We start from the raw sequence: 18,347 nt of genomic DNA, 5'->3' as shown, positions 1-18,347 counted from the left end.
TAAATAACACTTCTAAAGTGGGTTACACAGAATCTCTGCTTTTAGCCTACATTTGGTATAATAAATCTATCAGTTTTGGAAAATTACCTGCAGTGGTTGCAGTACCATATATTTGTTGTAAAGTCTGTCTTTAAGTTAGACAATGACAAAGGAATCGCTTATATTTTCTTTCTTTTTGAAATTTGTTTTTATCATGTTAGTGTCTGTAACTTGCATTGCTTGGTTCAGTGAAGACAGACCATTTGCAGTGGGATATTTTGATGGAAAGTTGTTACTGGGAACAAAAGAACCACTTGAGAAAGGAGGCATTGTTCTAATTGATGCACATAAGGTAAAGCATCTTTACCAGATGGTTATTTTTCTTATTACATAGTATTGCCTGATACCAGTTTTTTAAAACTTTTTACATCAGTCATTTACAATTGAGTATTTTATTGTTAACAAAGTCTTTGGGCCATGTATATACATGGGAAAATCTGTGTAAGAAAGCCATCAAGCCAAGAAAGAAGTAAAACCAAAACAGTGAAATGGAACACCCTTGGAACACCCCCTGTCAAATGCTAGAAATTCCACCTATGAAGAATGATTCCTTTACCTCAAAAAGAGGTTGCTAATTTTGATGTTTACAGGGCTCTCTAGGCAAGTGGTATAAGTGCATGAAGCCAGGAGTTGGAAGGTGTTGAAGAAGTGTCAGAAGAATACAATGATGACAGCCATATAAACACAAATATATCTTAGATTCTCATAATATTCACTATTTTGTTATGAGGAGTGCTGCTTTTTTTAAAGTTTCTTCTTTTTTATATTTTAATGGTTATAAGTAAAAAAAAAACTTAAAATGCTAGTGAAAGATGAATATTCCTTCTAAATCAGAATTTCATTATTCAACTAGCATTTACTGAACTTTGACTACAGCAAATAAATACATATAATGCAGTCTAGGTCTAGTTATTGGGAATGATATGACAGTATCTTATTTTCATAAAACGTTGATTTCAAAATAATTGAGTAATAGAAGTACAGGTCATAAATTACTAAGTTTAAAGTATTTGTGAAGGAAGCATTACCATGATTTTTTTTCTCTCCCTACCATTTTAAGGATACTCTTGTTAGTATGAAGTGGGACCCAACAGGTCATATTCTTATGACATGTGCCAAAGAAGAAAATGTGAAACTCTGGGGGCCTATATCAGGATGCTGGCGTTGTCTACATTCACTCTGCCATCCATCTATTGTAAATGGCATTGCTTGGTGCAGCCTCCCAGGGAAAGGATCCAAATTGCATTTGCTGATGGCTACGTATGTTATAAATTTGTGTGTGTGTGTGTGTGTGTATCTTAATTTTTATATTAGTATAGACTGTTACTTGCATTAAACATGGCTTCTCAGTAGTCTTAAACAGTTTATTGCATATTGCAATTCTCATAATGTGTAATACTGTGAGATCATCTTAGACAAAAAAAGAATAATTTTCCAATGTGGACCTTGGTGTGCAATCTCCTTAACTGGGTGTGATGTTGTTAGAATATTAATTCTATTTGTATTTCTTGTAAAAGATTATAGCATACCCATTATAAATGTAAAAAATAATACTGTTTTAGTTTTATCAGGTCTTAATTGCTTTTCAAAAATATATTTACTTCTGCATATTGACATGTCTTGGTTTTATGTGATCAATTTTTTTTTTAAGTGGCTGTCAGAGTGGCTTAGTATGTGTTTGGCGTATTTCACAAGATATCACGCAGACCAGTGCAGCTGGTTCAGAAGGATGGTGGGACCAGGAGTCCAGTTGCCAGGTAAATGTTCTGGTGCTTTTGAAGACCTTATCTGAAACCATAGATGGTATATGTTATCAAAGTAATCCTCCCTTGATTACTGAGATACTCAATACTTAGTATCCAAAAGGGCAAGATCCATTAGGGAAGCCTGAATAATTTTCATGCTTTGTGTGTTTTCTGAATTAGCTTTATTTTTATAAGTCAGGACAACATGTTTGCTTGTTAAAGTGAGTTATTCAAGAAATATTGAGGTGTGATCATTTATGGGACTGGATATATTCAACACTACAGATAGAGAAGTCCTAAGTTTTAAGTCTTCGGTGTGGTGAAATAGGAGCACCCTTGTCCAAAGTACCTCCTTTTGATACCAAAATTCTCCCTATGAAGAATAATTCCTTTACCTTAAACAGGGGTTACAAATTCAGATAAATGCTTACAGGGCATCTAGGAAGCTAGGAGTTGGAGGCATGGAGAGGGTAAAAACAAGCAAAAAACTTAGAAGCATATATCTTTCCTATAAAGGACACAGCTGCCATAGAGTTGTCACCCTCCAGAAATGAGGCTATTGTTACTAGATTATCTCAGTTTTTTCTGATAGAAGCAAAAAATCCAGTGTTTTGGGATGCCTGGGTGGCTCAGCGGTTAAGCATCTGCCTTCGGTGCAGGGCATGATCCTGGGGTCCTGGGATTGAGTCCCACATTGGGCTCCCTGCATGGAGCCTACCTCTCCCTCTGCCTATGTCTCTGCCTCTCTCTGTCTCTCATGAATAAATAAATAAAATCTTTTAAAAAAAAATCCAGTGTTTTAAGTAAAATCTCCCAGTGTTAAACATTGGCACCTGAATTAAAATTCTTTAAAACACTGGGTGGTCAAATGACATCCCTGAGCTAACAGTTTGTACCTTCTGTTGCTCTCTCTTTTGCTCGAGATATAAATACCCCTGGAAGAAATATGCCTTAGGTCATCTTTGGGTAAATAAGTACATCTAGTATTATACTCTGTCATAATTAGAAGGAAGAGAGAGCTTAATGGCAGGGAGAGAGGGGTGAAGAGGGAGAGGTAAATAACTCACTAATGGGAGGAAAATATCACAGAAGTGGAAGTGGAAGCACTAAAGATAAATTTTATTTGCTGTTTGTGCTAGAGAGTGGCCCTTTGGACAGGTCTTATCTGTCTCGCTTTTAAAACCTGCACAGTAAACATGAAAATAGACACCAAGTAGCAGACAAAAAACCACTGGCCAGCAAAAAGAAGTACTTGCTTAATATAAAACCAACATGTACAATGCATGAATTTTAGGGGCTAAAAATGAAAATTCCATAAAGCTAAATTTAAAAATACTCATTAAAAAGCAGAAGTTAGAATTTTTCTGTGTCTAAGAGATAATTGGAACTTTAGAAATGTTATTTCTGCCAGTTTGAAGAATAGGAAATTCACTTTGAAGTGTGTCAAAAAAAGATGAAACTCAGCCTCAAAGCAAAGGAGGGGCAGCCCTGGTGGCTTAGTGGTTTAGCACCGCCTTCAGCCCGGGGTGTGATCTTGGAGACCCAGGATGGAGTCCCACATCAGGCTCCCTTGCATGGAGCCTGCTTCTCCCTCTTCCTGTGTCTCTGCCTCTCTCTCTCTTTGTGTCTCTCATGAATAAATAAATAAAATCTTAAAAAAAAACACACACACACTCACAAAGGAACAAAGGAGAACAAGATTGATACTTTATTATTCTCTCAAGCTAAACCTTTTGAGAGAGGTGTCCTTCTCTCCTCCCCAATTTTATGCCACATTATAAAATACAAAATTTTCAAGAGTGAATTCTAAATATTGAATCTATAAATTTGTTTTAATTTCAATATGTATTAAAAATGAATTGCAGGATGGATATAGGAAATCAGCCGGAGCCAAGTGTGTTTATCAGCTACGAGGACACATCACCCCTGTCCGGACTGTTGCCTTTAGTTCTGATGGGTTGGCCCTCGTGTCTGGTGGACTGGGTGGGCTCATGAACATTTGGTCTTTAAGGGTAAGAATATAGATTTTTTTTTTTAAGGGTAAGAATATAGATGTTATTTTTATCTTAAGTGCTTATTATTAATTTATATATGATAAAATTTAACCCAACCAATCTTAGGAATATTTTGTGTTCTAAGATCTTAGATAACTGAAGAAACTCCTTTCAAAATTATTTCTTAGTTTTTCTTTTTGATATAGTTTTAAAGTCATCTAGAAAAGGCCCCAGAAAATTGGATGGTAGCTATGTAATTGGACATTGCTAAATTTAGCCGGTGTAGATTTTAGACTATGTTTTTGTGAATGTGAAGCATAAATTTAAAAATGTAAATAAAGAGTGGGGCAGTCAGCTAAGCATCTGACTTGGTTTTGGCCCGGATCATGATCTCGGAGTCATAGGATTGAGCCCCAGATCGGGCTCTCTGCTCAGTGGGGAGTCTGTTTGGGATTCTCTCCCGCTGCTTGTGCCTCTCCCATGCCCCCACTCTTGTGCATGCATGTTCGTTCTTTCTCTGTCTCTCTCTCTCAAAATAAGTAAATAAATCTTAAAAAAAAATAAAGACTAAGGTTAAGTGATGTGCACTGATATAAATACATCTCATTTTAGGATGGCTCTGTCTTGCAAACTGTTGTAATAGGCTCTGGAGCTATTCAGACTACAGTATGGATTCCAGATGTTGGGGTAGCTGCTTGCTCAAATAGATCAAAGGTAATTTTGCTATTATGTTAAATTCTAGAGTAGAAGTCGATAAGGTACCTTAGAATCATAGTCTAAGCAGCTCTATTTATGTAAAAGAGGAGAACTTTCACATAAAATTCTAATAATACAACTATCTAGTGACAGAAGGAAAACCAGAACCCAGGCCTCCTGATTTATAATCTAGTATTCTTTCTACTATACCCTAGACTTTGATGAAAATGTTTAATTATTGAACAACTTAATTTCCACTGTTATAAAGTAGATTTTCACTTTCTGCCATGATTTTTTGAGATAGCAGTAAACTCTTAAAAGAATTTTCTCTTAAAAAAAAAAAAAAAGAATTTTCTCTAAAAAGGAGGACCAAAGACCTTTAACTCAAATATACAAAATGTATCTTGGCTTTCAAATGTAATATTCTAGTTAAAAAAAAAAAATTAGCCCCTGTTCTAAAGTAATTCTGATACGACATTATCTCCTGCAGTCTTGCTCTTTATACCCTTCATAAATAGAACCAATGTACTACTTTAATTTACATTTTATTAGTTAAAAGATTTTTAAAATGGGCTGTAAACCTTCATGAACAGTCCATAATATAGAATCAGAGCCAAGGCAATGGTGGCCTATGTAGAATAAATCCTAGAGCCAGTTAGAGCAGTGCTGCTTCTCTTGCAGATGTGTCCCTCAGCAGACAAAGTACTCTTGCCTCTAGTACTCGCGTGGTCATGTCTGGCTTTTGAAATATACTGGCTACCTTGTCCTACAAGTCCTATGAAATAGTAAAGAATTAACGTTGTCTCCTTAAGGAGAATCAGCAAATCCAAGATAGCTCACAAATTTTATGGTTATTTCTTATTAATCTGTTTTTACTTAAAATTCAGGATGTTTTGAAGTTATAGGCATTAAAGGTACGGTGTAAATTGTCCAAAAAGCAAAAGTGTTTAATGCAATAACTGGAAGGAATTTCAGATATGAATGGTAATAGAATTTTCTCTCTTTTATCTTTTATTTAAACAAATCTATCACGTGGCATGATTTATTTTCTGTCAGGATGTTTTGGTCGTGAATTGTACAGCAGAATGGGCTGCTGCCAATCATGTTTTAGCAACCTGTAGGACAGCGCTGAAACAGCAGGGTGTTCTGGGATTAAACATGGCTCCCTGCATGAGAGCGTTTCTGGAGCGACTACCCGTGATGCTTCAGGAGCAGTATGCCTATGAAAAGGTAACTTGACACTCACTGATAGAGTTACAGATCAGAGCAGTTCCTGCTCTGGAATTTGAATTGCAGCTTTGAATTTATTCCATGAGAGCATAAGATCTGAGGAAAAAATGAGTGGGGGCTCTTTGGCAGAATCAAATAAAGTTAAATCATGCCTAAAACAGTTGTTCAGTAATCCTCAGCCTGCTTTTACTTTATTTTAGTGGCAGTAAAATTTTAAAGTAACCCCCAAATTTGTATATGTTTGTATAATTTTTTTTCAGATTACATATCCGCTTCAAAACTTCTTACAGTAGTTATGCTGTAGAACATAACTTTCCCTTTCTGGACCCATAAATCTATTTTTATGTGGTTTTGCCGTCCTCCACTTGGGAGGTGTGGGGGTGCATATGGATATCAGAATGAACATTCTCTCTGTTTATCAGGGGAATCCCTGTGGAAAGTTTAGTGGAAGAGCTAAGGCTGAACTGAGTAGGGTCCTTAAATCTAGAATGAGAAATAAGGGAATTTGGACCTGTAGCCCAGGCTGTGATCCTGTGTAGTTGGCTTTCCAGCCCTTGGTAGTCACAGTGTACTGCCTCTAGGCAGTGCTCTTTGGTTTTTTTTTTTTTTTTTTCCTTCTTTTTTGACCAACCTACATTAATACAATCAGCTGTTACTGTATCTGGTTAACTTCACTGATGCATTTGCCCAGGTTTTCTTTTGCGAGTGGCTTAGCGTCTCACAGAGTTGCTCTGCCACAGTTAGGGAGGGCCATGGAGGAGGGATCTCCCTTGATGGCTCCCAGGATTTTCTTATAAAGGAGAAAATGTGAAACAGGAGCAGGTTGCCATGGTTTGGTTACCTGCTTTTTATTAATGAAAAACTATAGTGGAACTGTACAGCTAAATGCAGTGTGACGTCCTGGATTGGATCCTGGAGCAAAAAAAGGGGCATCAGTGGGAAAGCCAAATAAAATTCTGTGGTTTAGTTAGTATTGTGGCCAATATTAATTTCTTGGTTTATAAGATATTAACATTAGAGGAAGTTAAGGATTTACAGGAATTCTCTGTGCTATCTCTAACTCTGTGTATCTAAAATTATTTCAAAGTAAAAATCTTAAACAGCTTTTTATTTATTTTTATTTTTTTAAGTTTTTGTTTAAATTCCACTTTGTTAACATTTTAGTTTCAGATGTAAAAAAAAAAAATCCAGTAAACTTAAAAAATACAATTACAGGTTTTCAGAATACAATAGGTTAATTTATAATATTTGGTATAAGCTCTTCAATTTAACATTCTTGTATTTCCTCTTAGCCTCATGTGGTTTGTGGTGATCAGCTTGTTCATAGCCCCTACATGCAATGTCTGGCTTCCCTCGCTGTGGGACTGCATCTGGATCAGCTGTTATGTAACCCTCCAGTGCCACCACACCACCAGAACTGCCTCCCTGACCCAGCATCCTGGAATCCAAATGAGTGGGCCTGGTTAGAATGTTTCTCAACCACCATAAAAGCTGCTGAAGCCCTGACCAATGGAGCACAGTTTCCAGAATCTTTTACTGTTCCTGATCTAGAGCCTGTTCCAGAGGATGAACTTATATTCCTAATGGTAAGCATAATATGAACTGCTACTATATATAGCTCAGATTGTTTCACGAGTGTTTAGCAAGTAAAAGACCTTCAGTAAGTATTTCCTAGCTGGGATAGCCGGAAGGATGCCCTTAGATAAACTTAAAATATTTTGCTCTCAGATAGTCACTTTCAGTCTTATGGCAACCCTCTATGGTGACAAAGATGGTTTACATGAGAATCGGAGGCTCCTGTAAGCTTGTTAACTTTCAGTGACATAGTCCCCTATTTTCTCATTTTTTGTCCATTCATAGGTTCCTTGTTTTGTACCTTATTTATACATATTTTAGCATCTTTGCTTGGATCACCTTGTGGATTTATTCCACATATAGATTCTCAATTATTTGATACCTTAAACATGTTTTAATCACCATAAAATGAGAATATAGAAGAGCATTCCAGTTGTCCTTTCTTTGATTGTATTTGGGAATGTCTGGATGTAGAAACTATGCTGTAAATGAAATGCCTGCATAGATAGAGCAGACCAGTGCTTGACCTAACAACCTATTTAGTTATGATTTATATATATACAAATGTTTGAATACAAAATATATAGATATAATATAAAATAAATGTGAATTGAGGGAAATTATCTAGATATAAAATATAATTTAATTAAGACGTATCTTTCTGCAGCACCTGGGTGGCTCAGTCAGTTGTTAAGTGTCTGCCTTTGGCTAAGGCCACGATCCCAGGGTCCTGGGATTGAGCCCCACATAAGGCTCCCTGCTCAGCGGGGACTCTGCTTCTCCCTCTCCCTCTGCCCCCTCACTGTTTATATGCTCTCATGCACTCTTTCTCATATAAATAAATAAAACTTAAAAAAACAAAAAGCATCCTTCTAAGCCTTTTTGCCCCAAATCTGTCATTTTGTAGATGAGGAAATTGAAGCCTAGAAAGATGAAGTGACCTGCCTGCTGCTGTACAGCAAGTTCATGGGGGTGGTGACTCCTGCACATGACCTTGTGCCCATTGGTGCTCAGAAAACATAAATGGTTAATTTTGAATCACCAGTGTGGTAGTGATGGTGACAGTTGATCATAAAGTGTTTATGATAAAGGGAAATATTAACCATGCATAGTCAAGTTTGACATGATTATAAAACTGTTCTTAATTTCTTATACCATTAGAAAATTTTTCTTATAGTATTACTAAACTTTTTTATGGAAAGAAGACTTAGTTGTTAATAACAGATAAATCTTGAAGTACATAGGTAGTTTGGTCAATTAAGCATATAGCTCTTGATCTCAGCTCAGGTCTTAATCTAAGGGTCCTGAGTTCAGGCCTCATGTTGGGGGTGAGGGAAGCTTTTTTTTTTTTCCAAAAAAAAAAAAAAAAAAAAAAGATAAGTCTTGTTTAAGCAAGATTGATCCTGATGTTTTCTGTGTCCTGTAGGATAACAGTAAATGGATTAATGGCATGGATGAACAAATTATGTCTTGGGCAACTTCCAGACCTGAGGTCAGTGAAGATAACTATGTGGGCGATTCTCAGTAAATCTTCTGGTTCTAAATGCTTGTTTGTTTGTAACCTGGTATCTCTTATAGAGGCTGGCACATGTTTGTTTGAATGTATGGTTGAACCTAATTTTGAGATGATTGTGGTTTTTTAGGACTGGCACCTGGGAGGTAAATGTGATGTCTACCTGTGGGGTGCTGGCAGGCATGGACAGTTGGCAGAAGCTGGAAGGAATGTAATGGTACCTGCAGCAGCTCCCTCATTCTCACAGGCCCAACAGGTGACTAATAGGGCAAAGAAGTGGAGAAGAAACTTGGGAACTCTTAACATTTCTGATTCCCTTACTATGAGATAAAGTTTACCCATTGTGTAATCTGTTGTGAGGAATAACTAAATAACTTTCTAAATTTTTCTTGCTTTCAAATGTGATGAATTAACATGCATTAGGCCTGTGTAGTATGTATTTATAGATGTTAACAAACTCCTAATTATTGATTCTGTATTGTGGTCATTAACTTACAGAGATCTTTAGCTAGATTTTATTGACACCCCTCTAATAATCATGGTAGTCTATTTCCAAGCCCTTTCTCAAGCTGCTACTTTCTCTTCCATTCTTCTCCATGTTACTAAGTCCCAGGATGCACTCCTCTTTCTTGTGTATATCCCCTCAGCTTTCCACTTCTTGATAATCTCCAGCCAGTGTTTAATATTTCCCCACCACCCTTTCCTCTTTCTGTTTTGTTATTAATATTATTTAAACTGCACAATTGGGGCACCTGAGTGGCTCAGTCAGTTAAGTGTCGGCTTGGGTCATGGTCTCAGGGTCATGACATTGAACCCTGTGTCGGGCTCTGTGCTCAGTGCAGAGTCTGCTCCAGATTATCTCCTTCTCTGTCTCTGCAACCCTTCCCCCTGCTTGCACATGTACACACACACTCTCTCTCTCAAATAAATAAAATCTTTAAAATAAATAAACTGTGCACAATTGGCTGAAATCCCTGTAGATCACATAGTTCTAAATGATTTTAAATAGTCCAATGAACCTCATACAAGGCTCATTGGACTCAAGCAAGCAGTTTTTTTAATAATCAAGAGCTTATAGGAACCCCATAGTTATATCAACCCGTCCTCTTTAGTGAAAGGATAAAAGAATTAATAAAGATATCCTAGGTATACATAGAATCATTTTAAGTGTTAAAGCTATATAATAAAGGATAATATATGTGTGTGTTTTTATACTAGGTCATATGTGGTCAGAATTGTACCTTCGTCATCCAGGCCAATGGCACAGTGTTGGCTTGTGGGGAAGGAAGTTATGGAAGATTGGGACAAGGAAATTCAGATGACCTTCATGTGCTGACAGTTATTTCAGCCCTACAAGGTAAAACTATGCTCAGTTAAAAGGTGGTCAGAAACTATGGCCTAACTGTAGGAATGTTAGCTTATGTTGGAACTCATCTCAAACCTTTGCTAGATAAAGTCATAGAGGGTCACTGATTTAGATTCTCATTTAGGATGTACAGCCTAATTTTCATTTTTTAAGCTATGTTATTTTGCAAGCTATTTATCATGGCAGTGCTAGAATTCAATGATATAAAAACTATTTTAAGACTCACTGAAGATTGTAAACAAATTCTTTAAAATTGCAAAACTGTAATTAGGCAACTATTAATAGTTATTAATTAATAACTATTAATGTGTTTCCTAAAAAGTAAAAATCAGTTGATATGGAAATGTGCAGATGTTCTAAAGACTTTAAAGGGTACCTCTGTCAGAGTTCTCTGACTTGGGAAAAAAAAAATACTTCTGGAAAAACCACTGCAGGAGCTCCTGGCTTGTTTCTTAAGTCAACTTTTACGGACTCCAGAGCCTACAAAGAGAGCAAAGAGGATTTTTTAAGTAAAAGCATACAAGTAACAATGAGTTCAGAACCAATTCTGAAATAGTGCTAAGTTGTCTTCCTTGAGGTCTCTTCCTCCCAGAGCACAGCAGTGGAGATGGGAGGGTGGGGTTTGTATCCAGTACTATTGCATCCTGTCTCTAGGACTTTGCACAAGCCAGACTAGACCTTTTTGTGACTCAGTTAACCCATTTGTAAAAGTGGTGATGATAATATCTGCCTCATACGTTCTTTGTGAAAATAGAAAAGGAGGTAACCCAGGTAAAGCATTTCTAGGAGTGGCTAGAACATAGGCCTTGATGACTATAACTATTCCCATCACCTTCCTTTTCTTCTTTGTCATCATCATTTATTTAAATCATTTATTTAAATTTAAATTGCTCCCAATTTACTTGGTTATGGCTTCAAATTTGATTTAAAATGAAAGACATTGTTTATATTTGTGCAGTACAGTTATGTTGATTTTCCATGCTGAGAGTATTCTGTAGTAGCTGCAAATAAAGAGTTTTAACGTCCAGTGATTCTTACTGGCTTTCTGCTCTGTTTCAGGATTTGTGGTGACCCAGCTGGTGACTTCTTGTGGTTCTGATGGGCACTCAATGGCCCTGACTGAGAGTGGTGAGGTCTTTAGCTGGGGAGATGGTGATTATGGCAAACTCGGCCATGGGAACAGTGACAGGCAGCGGCGCCCCAGGCAGATCGAGGCCTTACAAGGAGAAGAAGTGGTGCAGGTCAGGCAGGATGTGGATAAGTTTGCCTTTGAATGTGAACATACTAGTTGTTGAATAGTGCTCTCAAATTTAGGTAGCAGGAAATGATAGTATAAATATATTTTAAGATTTTTTTTAAAAAAATTATTCATGATAGAGAGAGAGAGAGAGGCAGAGACACAGGCAGAGGGAGAAGCAGGCTCCATGCAGGGAGCCCGATGCGGGACTCGATCCTGGGACCCCAGGATCACACCCTGGGCCAAAGGCAGGCGCCAAACTGCTAAGCCACTCAGGGATCCCCAGTATAAATATATTTTAAGTCCTTACAAGAGTTACACTATTTTTGGTTGTTCGTTCTTGAGCTTATTAGAAGTTTGAATGGACTTTGGTGTTAGAATGGGACTCCTTTCTCCTGAGACAGCTGGTTGGCCCAGGCTGGGATATTTCAGGTGCTTGGAAGAAACACAGTGGGGTTTAGTGCCTGCCCCATAATTTTTGGTACAGTAATAAGTTGAATGTAGAGTTTTCCTTTTATCATTATTGTTACAAATGTTGAATTCATATACATACTCTAGAAAATCAACTAGTGATCTAATACTGTAAAATTGCATGGCACCATAGAGTTTACAAATAATTTCCCCACATACTATCACATGTGGTCTAGGTCATCTGTACATAGCATAAAGCATAGCAACAATTCTTCCAAGGTGTAGGCTGTTTAGCTTGGTCTTCCTGAGGATGCTGAGATCATTCAGCCTGGGGGGAGCAGGAGGGCCCACTTGGGCAGGTAGGACATACTGGTCTTTAAAGATCCTAAGTTAGTTGTCAGTGAAAGTTTATTACTATATTAATAACCAAAAATGATTTTGTTCTTTCTTAGTTTACCCTCTTAAAGTTTTTTTTTATCTTTGGTTTTGTCTGTAGATGTCTTGTGGCTTCAAGCACTCAGCAGTGGTAACTTCAGATGGCAAACTGTTCACTTTCGGTAATGGTGACTACGGTCGTCTGGGTCTTGGAAACACCTCTAACAAAAAACTTCCAGAGAGAGTGACTGCACTGGAGGGATATCAGATTGGACAGGCACGAAATAAGTCAATAATATGTTCTATCTGGTCATATTTCCATATAATTTGTTCTATCTGGTTATTTCTTCTGTGTGCACTGAGACACTGTCCTTTAAAGAAGACTAGAGTCATCAGTTTTACTTAACATCACGTACGTTTAGTTTGGCTGACTTGATAATTTTTCATGATTTTTTTTCCCTGATTTGAAAATTCACATTTTAAGCTATATTTGACAAACAAATGACAGCATTAATTCAGGATGTATATGTTTTAAAACCCAAAATCCATAATACAACTTGATATAAAACCTTTAAACCATACACATTTTTGTGACTGCCCTCTGGTAGTTTGGAAGTAGATAGTTGAATTGCAGCACCATTGGGACTACTGCTTTCCTTGTCCTGTACACATTGAGATTACCTCTTAAGTAGGAGATATTTTTATCTTTTTTTGTATGCTTCCTTAGACTGTCTCTGGTGTGTTTTTGACTCATATGTACCTTTCCTCTTTTATGCTCTCTGATTCTGAGTTAGCCACAGATATTTGAAGGCTTTCTTTCACCTTGAAGAAAAACCTATTTTTTCATTTGTGGACATTAGGAATTTTTTCTTATTGATACATTTTGTTAACATATGTAGAAGGCCCTGAATTTAAATAAAAATATATGTAGCCAAAATATATATATATATATGTAGCCAAGTTTTTCACTGAAGTGGAGAAAAAGAATCCCAGAAACAGGTATATATGGTTTAGTGCTATGATTTTGCCTTACTGAATACCCTTTTATTTCTTTAGGTGGCTTGTGGCTTAAACCACACTTTGGCAGTATCAGCAGATGGCTCCATGGTGTGGGCTTTTGGAGATGGGGACTATGGAAAACTAGGCTTAGGAAATTCCACTGCAAAATCTTCCCCTCAGGTCAGTATTGTCTTTACTCCAGAATTTCAGTGCAGTTTTAGTGTATGTCAAGTGCCTCTTTATAGTTGGAAATAATTTACCTTTAACATTTTAGTAATTCATAATGAAGTTTAGAAGCTTTTATTGCTTACTGTTAAATGTCCAGCATTCTAGATCTTGATTTTAAATAAGCCATTAATCACTAAACTGAATGTAAAAATGTGCAAGGATAAGCCTCTGTCTCCATAGGGTGAGCAATGTAGGACTATCTCCCATGTAGAGAAGACATAATTATAGATATATATTATCCAGAGTGTCTTAGGAAGGGAACCTTGAAGAATCTTTTGTATCCTTCTGCTTGCAGCTACCATTTTAGCTGATTATTACCCCTGATTTATACAGGTATGCACCTCCTTTTAAAAAATAATAAAAAGGAAACCTAGGGAATAATAAATACATTAGAAGCTAATATTCACATTACAGAAGGTTTCTTGGCTCTGTAGAAGAACTGTGCAGTTTCTTTTAGGAGTTTTCTTAACACTTTTAACAAGCAGCATGATTTACAAATACTTAATGTATATTCAACTGTAGATGTCCTATCATATGTAATTTGTAATAAAAAGCCTAACTGGAGCAGCCCATGGTTTTACATGGTCTCCCAACATTATTTAAAAAGCTACAGGATTCTCTTTGGTCTCTGGTGCCCAGAGGAATGATTCTGCTTCACGTGGGGTCCTTGGAATTTTAGTCAAATGCCCCTGCCTCCATACTCCCTCCCACAAATTCAGCTAATTTGTAGAGCAGTATGAGAAAATAACATTTAAGAATGTGGATTTGGGTGGAAACAGGTAGATGACAATTAGTATTTTTATAAGAAGTTAGTCCTTGAGTTTATACATGCTAATAGGCAAATTCAAAAGTGTTTTTATTTTCTTTTAAAGTATGTGCCTTACACTTATATTTTGCAGAAAGTTGATGTTCTTTGTGGAATTGGCATTAAAAAAGTTGCTTGTGGAACTCAGTTTTCTGTTGCACTGACTAAAGATGGTCATGTGTATACCTTTGGTCAAGGTAAGGCATTTTCCAGGCATTAAAATGGCTTATTTTGCATGTACATTATAGAAACATTCGCCTTCCAGTTTTATAGAAAGTGCTCTAAATTGTGTAATTTTTTGTTTTGGATGTTGAATGGCCACTATGACCTTCATTCACGAGCTACTTTTCTGCTCCTTTTTCCTAAACTTTGTCATAAGAGTAAACTCTCTTCCCCATTGATGGCTTCTTATGCCAGAGCCTTTGCTCTTGCTAGAAAAGTCCCTGCCAAAAGTCCCTTCCCATCCTCCTTTCTGCTGCCTACACTGTGCCACCATAAATACTTCTTGACCACCAGAGTTCCTCTGGATCCTCTCTAATTTCCTAGCCCTTCCAGGAAGCCCTTCCAGGAAGCCCTTCCAGGTTCAGGTCTTAGGAACCTGAGAACCTGAGGTTCAGTCATTCAGGGTTCAGTCATTCAGCATTCAGATCTTGATTGGATTCTTAATCCAAGCATCCATAGTGGGATTCTCTGGCAATATATTCATCATCTTAAGCAGAACTTTTTGGTAAGTTGTAGTGACTGAGAAGTGTGTAAGGCAGATGTGAGGAAGAGGAGGAAATGTCATGAATGAAGTTTCTAGTCTTAGAGGAATGATGTCCCTAACTGAGGATAGGGAGCTGGTTTCAGGGAACTAGATAAGGAACTTAGTCTTGGTCATATTGAACTGGGGCCATATACTCTAGGTATATGTATGGAGATGTCTAACAAGTCATTGGTGATTTGTTTGGATCTAGAACTCCAAAGAGATTGGTTATAGAGATGTAGATTTGCATAATGATGGTATTTAAAACCATGTTAATAGGCTCTAAGAAACCCAAGAAGGGACACCTAAGTGGCTCAGTGGTTGAACGTCTGCCTTTGGCTCAGGTCATGATCCCAGGGTCCTGGGATCGAATCCTGAATCAGGCTCCCTGCAGGGAACCTGCTTCTTCTCCCTCTGCCTATGTCTGTGCCTCTCTCTGTGTCTCTCATGAATAAATAAATAAAATCTTAAAAAAAAATAAAAGACACTCGAGGAGAAAGTATAGAGTAAAAGAAGAAGTACATAGAACTCTTGAGGAATATGAAGAAAGGGCAGCTGAACACAGAAAGAGGACTCAGGAGAGTTGGCTTTGAAAGAAGTGAAGAGAGAGGTAGCGTTTGAGCCAAGATAGTACAGAATCTCTGTGGGATAGAAGTTGCTGAGGCCAGGTCAGCAGAAGGTTATGTGGGGCTCTGAGGGTGGAGCCTGAGAAGAGGCTGCTGCCATAGGCAGTTAGGAATTACTTGTGGCTTTTAAGTGTATAGCTTCAGTGCAGTAGTGAGAGTGAAAGGTAGGCTGCAGAAGGTGGCCATACCAAATGGTTCTAGAGGACATGAGACAACAGGGGCTGGCACTTTCTAGAAGTTAAGGTAAAGGGAGAGGTTGGCTGGAAGTTTGAGGACAAGGCAAGTTGAGTGATGTCTTTTCTTAGAATGCAAGAACTGTCGGGCCTTTTTTTTTTTAAGATTTTATTTATTTATTCATGAGAGACAGAGAGAGAGAGGGGGGCAAAGACAGGCAGAGGGAGAAGCAGGCTCCATGCAGGGAGCCTGACGTGGGACTCGATCCTGGGGCCCCAGAATCAGGCCCTGGACTGAAGGCGGCGCTAAACCGCTGAGCCACCCGGACTGCCCCAGGCCTTTCTTAACTATGTGCTAGTCCTCTCAAATAGGAAGATACTGGAAGTACCTCTTGGGTTGAAATAAGCTGCTAGAGATGCCTGGGTGGCTCAGTGGTTGGGTGTCTGCCTTCAGCTCAAGGAGTGATCCCAGGGTCCTGGGATCAAGTCCCACATTGGGCTTCCTGTGAGGAGCCTGCTTCTCCCTCTACTTGTGTCTCTGCCTCTCTCTCTGTGTTTCATGAATAAATAAATAAAATATTTTTTAAAAGAAATAAGCTACTAATTTTAGACTTATTTATTTTATGAATAAGGAGTCTGTGACATTTTGCAAAGGAATTGTTTCAAACTTCATTTACTCAGAATCCAGTATAACTTAACCAGCATGGCAGCTTTTGCCATAATAAGTTAAATTTATCATTGCTATTCCACCAGAAAAGTTAAATGACTCATTAGAAAACATAAAAGGACTGTTGTATCCCATCCATAAATTTCCTCTTACTATTTTTCTAGATCGCTTGATAGGCTTGCCAGAGGGGCGTGCTCGCAATCACAATCGACCACAGCAGATCCCTGTCCTGGCTGGCGTGGTCATCGAAGATGTGGCAGTTGGAGCTGAGCACACACTTGCCTTGGCATCAACTGGAGATGTATATGCCTGGGGGAGCAATTCAGAAGGGCAGGTAAATATTTATCTTGCTTGTCCTCTCATATTCTAGAATTCGACAATGTTCCTCATTTGGGAAAGGGATAAGCTAGGAAACATTTGAGATCTACAGTGCCTCACACACATCCCTTTGCCACGGGACAGATTGTGAGCCAATGGGCATGTCTCTCTCTTGAATGTGGTCAAATAAATATTTATACCATGGTTTTAAAAAAATCTGATGGTATAGCAAAGCGATTAAAGGGATTAACTGAGTATATGTGTGTCTGCACTCATTAAGGGCCTGGCACATAATAAGCAGTACTTTATAGGTTTTTGCTACTATCATCCTCATCATTTTTACTGTGGTAATATGTGAGATTAGGTCCTGGGAGCATCATTTGATCTAGAAAATGGAAGAATGAAATAACAGTACTTTTATATTTTGTAATAGGACATAGTACTATACCTAGTGTGGTATACATAGTATATTTGTGTTTGTGCAGGAAGTCTTGTCATCCCCATTCTACAGAGTATAAAGTAAATGAGCCTTTGAGAGGTTGAGAGAAGATTCAAGAAATTGATGTGTTTTCAGCCTACCCTGTATATGAAGGAGGGAAAGATTTGGATGGGAGATGTCTGGAATGCCTGCTGCTACAGTGGCTTTCAGCCCTGCATGCAGAGTCATATCCCCTTCCTCCATAAATCCTCTCTGGGTCTGTCTGCCCTCAGAGCCAGGGGCCCTCAACATCAAGGTCTCTATTGTTATCCACAGTAGCTTCATTTGATTCTGGTCACCTCATCACTATGTTAACAGATGAGGAGGCTGCTCATCATTATCACTGCACATTGTTTGAATGAAAAGAGAGTTGATGTTGAAGACACCTTACGGAGGTCACTGGCAGGGGGTTGACATGATCCTCCTTAATAATGTTGAGGTGCTTAGCCGCTGAAAACACTGGGTGTCCCACTCACACACTAAGAATAGAGATATGGAAATGAGGATCTACTTCTGTTTATGTTTTTATAATTGTTTATTGTTAACCAGATAGTCCATGTTAAAAGGAAATTAAATAAATAATTTAAATAAAAGCTCCATAGATCATTTTGTTATTTTTTTAACTTCCCAAGAATTTATTTCCTCTATAGAAGTGAAATCCACAGATATGTTCAGTCATTAAGACCCACCTGCTAGATTTGGAATGGCCTTGTTGTAGCTAAGTTGTTAGGAGACAGTCTGAGCTGTGAGGACTATTCTGATACAGAAAATCAGAATTTCATTATTTTGATGCTGTTGCTTGGTATAGATGTTTATTTTATCTGCTACCATCTAAGGCAGATTTCATCATCTTGTCTTCCTCTTTTCCTCTTTCTAATTGACTCTGTGTTTTGTAATTTATTCCCAGCTTGGCTTAGGCCACACCAACCACGTTCGAGAACCAACTCTGGTAACAGTTTTGCAAGGGAAAAATATTCGGCAGATCTCAGCTGGCCGCTGTCACAGTGCTGCCTGGACAGCACCACCTGTTCCACCAAGAGCACCGGGTAAGGGATGAAATATCCATGCTCCTACAGCTTCTCTTTCAGTGGTCCCCAGCTACTCTGTCTGCTTGCCGGCTATGGACT

General features: G+C 38.1%; 1 protein-coding gene across 9 annotated transcripts in view; it reads left to right on the top strand.

Moving 5' to 3' along the window:
• HERC1 (HECT and RLD domain containing E3 ubiquitin protein ligase family member 1) overlaps positions 1 to 18,347 on the top strand; it is a 184,014-nt gene that overhangs the window by 152,595 nt on the left and 13,072 nt on the right. For all 9 annotated transcript variants that reach the window (XM_077881396.1, XM_077881394.1, XM_077881389.1 and 6 more), the window contains exons 55-70: positions 201 to 331; positions 1,100 to 1,299; positions 1,691 to 1,796; positions 3,650 to 3,796; positions 4,391 to 4,492; positions 5,531 to 5,704; positions 6,997 to 7,290; positions 8,706 to 8,771; positions 8,923 to 9,048; positions 10,011 to 10,149; positions 11,218 to 11,399; positions 12,303 to 12,458; positions 13,238 to 13,360; positions 14,308 to 14,410; positions 16,589 to 16,758; positions 18,128 to 18,266. In XM_077881396.1, coding sequence (XP_077737522.1) covers positions 201 to 331; positions 1,100 to 1,299; positions 1,691 to 1,796; positions 3,650 to 3,796; positions 4,391 to 4,492; positions 5,531 to 5,704; positions 6,997 to 7,290; positions 8,706 to 8,771; positions 8,923 to 9,048; positions 10,011 to 10,149; positions 11,218 to 11,399; positions 12,303 to 12,458; positions 13,238 to 13,360; positions 14,308 to 14,410; positions 16,589 to 16,758; positions 18,128 to 18,266 — 2,358 coding nt within the window. The remainder of the gene's footprint in view (positions 1 to 200; positions 332 to 1,099; positions 1,300 to 1,690; positions 1,797 to 3,649; positions 3,797 to 4,390; positions 4,493 to 5,530; positions 5,705 to 6,996; positions 7,291 to 8,705; positions 8,772 to 8,922; positions 9,049 to 10,010; positions 10,150 to 11,217; positions 11,400 to 12,302; positions 12,459 to 13,237; positions 13,361 to 14,307; positions 14,411 to 16,588; positions 16,759 to 18,127; positions 18,267 to 18,347) is intronic.

This window comes from Canis aureus, chromosome 32, assembly GCF_053574225.1.
Source record: "Canis aureus isolate CA01 chromosome 32, VMU_Caureus_v.1.0, whole genome shotgun sequence".
NCBI classification, from domain to species: domain Eukaryota; kingdom Metazoa; phylum Chordata; class Mammalia; order Carnivora; family Canidae; genus Canis; species Canis aureus.
The sequence above is the reverse complement of the archived record's forward strand: the minus strand, read 5'-3'. Positions and strand labels throughout refer to the sequence as shown.